We start from the raw sequence: 8,291 nt of genomic DNA on the forward strand, positions 1-8,291 counted from the left end.
CTGGGCAACCTGTTCCAGTGTCTCATCACCCTCACAGTAAAGAATTTCTTCCTAATATCTAATCTACATCTCCCCTCTTTCAGTTTAAAACTGTTACCCCTCATCCTATCATTACACTCCCTGACAAAGACTTCCTCCCGCTCTCTCCTGTAGGCCCTGGGGCATTATATTTAATTAGTCTTTTCTGTAGGTGGGGAACTCAGTCTAGGACAACTCTGTTGGAGCTTCCCCTACACAGCAAGTAACTCTGCTTTTCAGCAATAGCTCTACTGTAAGATACAGGTTCACTGCCCACAGCTGGTCACGGGTACATGCCGTGGGATGACATCCAGCTGTGCAGCTCCTTTCCTTCTGCCCTGGATTCCGTACGCACGAATTGGAAAGAAGCACATGTGCACTTCAACAAGGTCCTTCAATCTGGACAATTTGGAACTGGCTGTAAGATTTGTTGCAGACAAAACCTTTCTCTTTGCAGGACTGGACACACACAAATTAGCGTCTTCTTGTAGACTTTGGTCTTGATGGGGTAATACAGAAAAAAAAAAGTTTTCTTATTTCTTAGCCTACAAATTTAAAAATAAATGAATGAAAAGCAAGATTTTTGGCAACTTTTGTTTCTTATTTAAAAGAATAAAATTCTTTCCATCCTCTGTATCATCACATGTGCTTCGCTTCTGCCATCTAATTGTCTTTAAAATGCTGTAATTCTAGTAACACCGGCACAAACAACAGAGTGCTGGCTCATGCAGTCAATCATGTTTTACATTAGAAGCTAAACATTTTATTCCCCCAAATTAAAGCAAAAAATATCAAAATAACCCCTTTATAACGTGAATAAGTGCTATGTTACCTGTTTTAACAATACTAGCAGGATACAGTGGAAAACTAACTGCACGTTCCTTCTTTGCCCGTGTCCTTCATGCACTCTGTGTAACAGAGAAACATTTTAATTTTGTTCACTCCTTAAAGCTTTTCATGGAGATAACTCATTAAAATGAATGAAGAAATTTTACATTTTGTAAAATACAGGGAGTACCACCAAGAATCTGCAAAATCTAGTCAAGCGAAAGAAACAAAATGCTTCTCATCAAACAAATGTACAGGTTTATTTAAACGTGCAATGGTTTCACAACTTCTTGTTTCCTTCTGTTTTCATTGCTGTGCCCTCATGATAACCCAAAGCAGCTGTTAAAAAAACGCACGTCTCCACAGATGAACACTTAAAAAAATATGGGCTGTATCTTCCAATGTTACAATTACGTGAAAAAGCAAAACTCAGTATGTACAAAAAGTGCATGGAGTCCAAATACTGCTACATAGTTTCATCAATTTAATTACAGAAGCTGTAGAACACTCACAGAGTACATTTACGCTGACAAGCCCCAAGTGTAAGCCTAGATTTTGTAACGTATTTGGGAGAAACTAAAAAATGTAATTTTGAGCCTGTTTACTTTTTTTAATGTATTTTCCATTACCCAGCTTAGTTTTATAATCAGCATTATTCTACATTATTTTCTTTTTCTCTGTTTGAATATAAAGTGTAATAGAAAAATAATTCAATTCCGCAAACATGAAAATTCTGTTAGTGCAGCTAATTGTTTTTTAATATATATTTTATGTACAAAGAAAGTAGTAACACAAATAGAAAGCTAGGCAAAGGACAGCGTACTCAACTTCAAACATTTGCAATTTCAGTAATAGTGAATTACCTACTTGCGAAATATATGCAGTATATATAATGTACACAAATACACACACACCCAGCGCCACGGCATGCATTTTTTCAGACTAAAATATAGCTTTAAGTTCACAAAACCTTCACTCATAGCTGGTGGGAGCTGTAGTCATCTCTGTGTACTAAAGGTGGTCAAAAAGATGATTTGTTAAATACAAGCCATTCCACCATGCTGTCCTTTGGGTTCTAGCGTTTTGGACAACAACAACAAAACATTAGACGAGATTGTTCTCCTGAAGAGCAGAAAATGATAACACAAAATGTAGAGAGAAGACCTAAGACTTTCTTTAGCGACAATAAAACCCAAATACTCTTTTTGAGCTGTATTCTTCCCTACTCTTTGCCTGGAATAGTCAGTGATACACCTGGGAGCTCCCAGGGTGGACGTCAGGTTGAATATGGTCTCATCTGGCATCAAGCTCTATTAATTTTTACTACCATTATTGCGAGAGGCATGAAGACCGCACCGTCTTCAGTGAAAGCCACAGTTGTGACACCATTTATATTTTTTCTCCTCAGGCAATTAGGAAAGCAATCGTCTTGTTTGGATGGTTTTGGTGGCCAAAAAAAGAGGAACCTGCTGCTGAGATTCCTCCTTGCAAACATAAGGATGCGCGTTATGCAGCCGTGCACGTGTTCCACGGCTTCAGGGAGCCAGCTGGGACTGCATCGGGAGTCCTGCGCGGTGACAGGGGAACACCTGGATCTCAGGACCCAGAGAGCTCAGGAGCAGGCAGGTAGCTGGACTTCTCAAAGAGATCCTCAGCACTTTAAAACCACAGCAAAACTTACTCAAGGACCTTCAAAACCCGATCTCCAGGTCAAAGACAGACTCCACGGAAAGACGTAACGGGATTATTTACAAGCTGTAGGAACTATGTTTGACTTGCCGTGCATTGTAGTGAAAACAAGCACACCTCGAATGCTTTGTAATTAGTAAATGTGTTGTGATGACATTTTGTTGCAGTTTACTGCCAATTTCAAAGCCTATATTGTCATGATCACCCCAAAAATAAATAAACAAGAGCACTGACAATTTTTATAAGTTCCCAGAAGACTTACAAGTTTGATTCTATGATCTGTGTCATGGAATATACTGATTCTTCAGCTCTTACCAAACAGCCACATTCCCCTGAATTTATGGGGCTATTTTCTTGACAACCAAATGTGACTAAATCCCAGCTGTTTTAGTGAAGAAAAAAGAAAAGATGCAATTGTTACCCGTAAAGCAAGTGGTTCTGGTAGTCACAATGGGTTTTCTTGGTGTATCTGTTTGCAACAGTGCTGAGCTAGTCATAGCTTATCCTACTTATTTATCAATATATTTTTAAAAATTAGTTTAAAAAAATCACGGTAGGTGCAACGGCACACAAAAAAAAGATGCTGTGTAACTTCCACCAACATGAAGGGAAGAGGAAACGTCACCCTAAAAATGAAACCCCACAATACACATAGAGACATGAACAGCACTGAAGGATTTGCCTCACACGGGCTGTTAAATTTCATTAACTGAGAATTGCTAGACCTTTACAAGATAAAACAATTACATTCCCAATAACAGAGATCCTGTCTAACCATGTTCCTTATCTGGACAGCCGGGACTTTCTCCCAACTCTTTTCTTTTTGTGTTTAAGACTAAATTGTGATCTTGTTCTTATCATCACCTTTCCCTGTGACTTCATTGAACAATCATGAGAAGTTTTAGGCACTAACGCTAGAGAGCGGAGTCACTCCAACACACGCCAACTCCACTACTTTTACTGCTCTGCACAACAAGCAAACAATGCATTTAATATTTTAGAAACAAACAAAAAAATTAAAATAATGAATTCTATTTAGAAAAATAAGTGCTTTATTGTCACGCCTTCCTGAACAGTTGCCCAAGTCCTAAATACCTCTCATAAAATACTTCACACGCTGCAGAATAGCTTATCGAGCAAAGCGGCACGTTCTTGTCTTATGGCCGTCTTAGTCATTCCTTGCTACCGCGACTGGTGCCTGTGACCAGCGTCAAGTGCTATGCCGTAGCCATCCCAAGCGCCGTCGTGGGGCTGGAAGCCCTGCCTGCCCACGGGGCCACCCTCAGGTTGGAATGGGGATGAAGCTGGTCGATTTGGAGTGGGGCGACTCTCTCCAGGTGTTCAAGCTGTGGGTCGGGCTTCTGTTGTTGGTGAAAGAAGTCTGTCGCCTGCTGTTGCTGTTTGAATCTTCTTTACTCAGCGTTTGCTTTATTTTTTGGCAGCAAGGGAAGCTCTGTATGCAGTCTTGCAGGAGGTGCCCGCTGAAAAACATGTAGATCCAGGGGTTACAGCAACTATTCAGGCTGGCCAACAGAGCCGTGACGGTAGTCGCAGTGTTTTCAGAATCTGGGGAGGGGGGAAGAAAGCAGTTTAATCATCAAAAGGACATTTGCACTGTTCAATCAATTGCTGCATTAACTGTTGGATTATTACTTTTTTTCAGTTACTGAATAATTCTATTTTTTAAACTTGAGCAGCAGCGTTTGAAAGGAATAACGAGGCCATAATCGGGAAAGTTCTTATGTGTGTAAGGCTGATGTTGAAGTCAATGGGAATTTGTCTGAACAAACTTCAAGAAGCTGTGGGAGAAGAAGTTATCAAAAATAATTCTTTAGTCCCGTTTCCAGTGATGTTTATCCATGTGTTGATAAGCCCATGCTTTAAATGCTGAACAGTTTTTATTCAGACTTTTGTTTTAAAAACTGGTTACCCTGGGAGGCAATGGCAGAATTCCCACTGGTTTCCCACTGCTTTCAATAATTCTGAATTTTCCTGTATATATTTGCATGCTGAAAAGTGCTGAATGCTCAAGGAACTACTGGCTTGTGAATCAAATCTGGATTTCAGAGGTTGAACAAATTTTACTTAAGGAAAAAATGGAAGTTAGCACTCTGCCATAAAACAGTTATGGTCTTCTACCTTCAATAACTAGTTAAAATTAAATATCTATTTAGTCTAATTAATTATTAGTGAGCTTTTTTTGTAATACTGCATCTCCAAAGAAGTATAATTGCTGCATTATGCAGCTCCTTAAGATTTAAAGAATCTCTCAAACAAACCTACAAAATAGCCGTCTGTTCAATTAGGTTTGCATTTCTTTTGAAGTAAAAAATAATAATAATAATCTACTTGTCCACTGCAAGCCTTTATTTCTCTGTTGGGATCTGCATTTTAGGCTTGACTTTAGTCCCATATTAGAAGCAATCAATGATCTCACTACAATAAGTGATAATTTGTGGATATTAAAAAAAAAATCAAGAAATTACAAATTCCAACATTTTGACTCGCTGCTTTCTCATTATGAGGAAACAGGGTATATGTTACTACGTTGCCTGCCATTCCATATATAACAACTTTTAAACTCACCAATGATTTTCAGCCAGATTTAACCGAGGGACAGTTATCTCCAAAACACTAAATTGCCACTGTTTCATGAGAACTGGTGGCTGCCTAAAGGGGCTGCTCAGAGGTGACTGCCCGGTCCAGAGGAAGGGTTGAGGGTGTGCCCAGCCCCATTATTAGAGAGCAGGGAATGCACATGCAAGGCAGTTACAGCAAAAAAGGCTTAGTAAGTTCCCTAATCGTATAATTGTTCGTGGCATATATGTCTATATGCTTGGTAATAACACAAAAGATTTCTAAAGTTTTATTAATTGGCAGCTTCCAATGGAAGAAAATGTTGCTGGTGAGCGGTCTAGAGCACAAGTCTTACGAGGAGCAGCTGAGGGCGCTGGGGTTGTTCAGCCTGGAGAAAAGGAGGCTGAGGAGAGACCTTATCGCTCTCTGCAGCTACCTGAAAGGAGGCTGTAGCGAGGTGGGGTCGGTCTCTTCTCCCAAGTAACAGGTGGTAGGACAAGAGGAAATGGCCTCAACTTGCACCAGGGGAGGTTTAGACTGGATATTAGGAAAAATTTCTTCACAGAAAGGGTTATCAAACATTGAAACAGGCTGCCCAGGGAAGTGGCGGAATCGCCATCCCTGGAGGTATTTAAGAGACAGTAGACGTGGTGCTGAGGGACATGGTTTAATGGTGGTTTTGTCCCTGTTAGGTTAACGGTTGGACTCGATGATCTTAAAGGTCCCTTCCAACCTAGACAATTCTATGATTCTGTGGTTCAAGTTATCGCAGCAAATACTTTCAGTTCCCACCCGCTGATTTTGCTCTGGATGAGAACGCAGCGGCTGCTGCTCCTTTCCGGGGGTCCGGCTGGCACCAGCAGCCGCCCCGCTCCACCCGGCTCCGCTCCGGCTGCTCCCGGGACAGCTCGGGCGAGCGCCGCTGCCTCCGCTCCGCAGCCCCCGGCCCGGGGCCGCCCCGTCGGGGAATGAGTGGGGCCGTGGGGGGCGGCCCCAGAGCTTGCTCATCTCGCCGCACAACGGCGCCTGGGGGAGGGGGGCTTTTTTGTTTTACCCGCTATTTCTTCCCCCCGGCGGAGAAAAGGGCTCGTTCGGCGAGACGGCACCGGGGGGTGGGGGGGTTGCGCCGCGGTCCCGCTCTCGGTTTCCGCGCCCCATCTCCTCCAGGCTCGGCTCAGGGCTGCGCACCGCCCCGGGAAAGCCGTCCGAGCCCCCGGAGGACCCCAACGAGTGCCATTACGTCCCGGGGGAGAGCGGCGGCGTGCCCTCCCGGTGCCCGCCGGGTTCCCACCCCCACCCCGTCACCTACCGACCCAGGGGAAGTGGTGGTCCCAAACGGACCACATCTGGATGGTGAAGAAGGGCGCCCAGCAGACGACGTACGCCGAGACGATGACGAAGGTCATCTTGACGGTGCGGATCTTGGCGCGGGAGATGGTCTTAACGCTGCTGACACAGGGGGCGAGCAGCAGCCCCCGCCGCCCGCCGCCGCCCGCCCGCCGCCCGCTGCCCGCCGCCGCCGCCGCCGCCTCCCCCGGGCGCGTCTTGCCCCGGACGTTGCGCCAGATGTGGTAGCAGATGAAGCCGTAGCAGGTGACGAGGATGAGGACGGGGGCGACGAAGATGCCGCCGGTGATCCAGGTGATGTAGGCGCGGGGCCCCCAGGGCATGATGAAGTGCGCCCAGCAGTCGTAGACCTGCGAGCCGCGCTCCACCTCGCTGAGGGAGAAGATGAAGTACTGGGGGGTGCTGAGCAGCAGGCTGAGCGCCCAGGCGGCCGCGATCATCCCGTAGGAGCGCTTGGTGGGCTGCTGCAGCGTCTTCAGCGGGTGGCAGACGGCGATGTAGCGGTCGGCGGTCATGGCCACCAGCATGTACGCCGAGGCGAACATGCCGAAGACCTGCAGGTGCTTGACGACGCGGCAGAGCCCGTCGGGGCCGTGGAAGCGGTGGGTCACCTCCCAGCAGAGCTGGGGCAGCACCTGGAAGAAGGCCACCACCAGGTCGGCCAGGCTGAGGTGGCGGATGAAGAGGTGCATGCGGGACGCCTTGCGGGGCGTGCGCCGCAGGGCCAGCAGCACGCTGCCGTTGCCCACCACCGCCACGGCGAAGGTGACGGCCAGCACGGCGATCTCCAGCTTCGCCAGCTCCTCGTCGCGCCCGAAGGGGTCCCAGCCGCCCAGGCTGCCGTTGGGCGACCCCGACCACGCCTCGGGGCTGGGGCTGCTGTCGCCGCCGCCGCCACCACCGGGCTCCGCCGCCCGCCACTGGCTGCCGTTCCCGGGCGAAGGCGCCGCCCGGGGGGAGCCGGCGCCGCCGGCGAGGCGCATGGAGGGGGCTGCGCGGTGGGGCCCGCCCCGGCCCCCGCACCCCCGGCTCGGCCGCCGCCGCCGCTGCCCGCCGCCTCCCCGCTCCGGCGGCGCGGAGCAGCCGGGGCCCGGTGCCTTTATCCCCCGCCGCGGGAGGCGACGCGAGGGGGGAGCTCCGTGCCAGTGGCTGCCCAGAGCCTAAGCGCCAGCCCCCTCCTTCCCCGGCTGCCGCCGCCGCCGCCGCCCCGTCCGCCCCCCGCCACCGCCCCCGCCTTCTTCCCCCTCCGCGGGGCCGCCCCGTCCGAACAGCGCTGCTCCGAGGGGGAACCGTGAGCTCTTCCCCGCCTCCGGGGAGCCCGGCTCGTCGGAGAGAGACAGGGGGCTGCTGGAACAGCTGCGCCGGCCGAAGCGTGGCCCCCGGAGAGGTCCCTCACGGCCACTTAGAGCAGCTCTTAAAAGTTTAATTGAGAATGGAGAGGTTGCTGTAGCCGTGCAGAGTAGGCGCAGGTCTGCCGGTATCGGTCTGCACGGCCCCGAGCCCGCTTCTACCCACGGCAAAGCGGGGGGGGGTCAGAAGTGAGGGCTGGCTCTAAGAGGAATCCCATCTGGACCCATCTAGACATCGGGTAAACCCCGGTAAAGTTAATTATTATTAGAAGAATTGCAAGGACTTTGAAAGCAACCCATACCTAACGTCTTTAAAGGTTTCAGGATTTTGTCTGAGATAACGAATATCACCCAGACATTAGCATATAGGTCTAAAAAATCATGTTTCTGCAATTACAATCCAAATTTCTTCATTTCCTCGAAAGTTCCTGGCAGTGGGTCAATTAAATCTCTGGTTTAAACATGATTGAGCTGCAGAGTTTT

General features: G+C 48.4%; 1 protein-coding gene across 1 annotated transcript; it reads right to left on the bottom strand.

Moving 5' to 3' along the window:
- Nucleotides 1-1,044: 1,044 nt before the first annotated feature.
- AVPR1A (arginine vasopressin receptor 1A) lies at nucleotides 1,045-7,539 on the bottom strand. Its single transcript, XM_074571980.1, has 2 exons — nucleotides 6,422-7,539; nucleotides 1,045-4,101 (listed from the first exon to the last, which is right to left on the bottom strand). The coding sequence occupies exons 1-2, from the start codon at nucleotides 7,440-7,442 to the stop codon at nucleotides 3,818-3,820; spliced, it is 1,305 nt and encodes a 434-aa protein (XP_074428081.1). The 5' UTR covers nucleotides 7,443-7,539; the 3' UTR covers nucleotides 1,045-3,817.
- Nucleotides 7,540-8,291: the final 752 nt, after the last annotated feature.

Source organism: Larus michahellis, chromosome 1 (assembly GCF_964199755.1).
Source record: "Larus michahellis chromosome 1, bLarMic1.1, whole genome shotgun sequence".
NCBI lineage: Eukaryota > Metazoa > Chordata > Aves > Charadriiformes > Laridae > Larus > Larus michahellis.

Coding starts and splice junctions, on each gene's coding strand:
- AVPR1A (XM_074571980.1), bottom strand. CDS start 7,442: ATGCGCCTCGCCGGCGGCGCCGGCTCCCCCCGGGCGGCGCCTTCGCCC. Junction 4,102..6,421: donor CCACCACTTCCCCTGGGTCG/GTAGGTGACGGG, acceptor CCCCCTCCCCAG/ATTCTGAAAACACTGCGACT.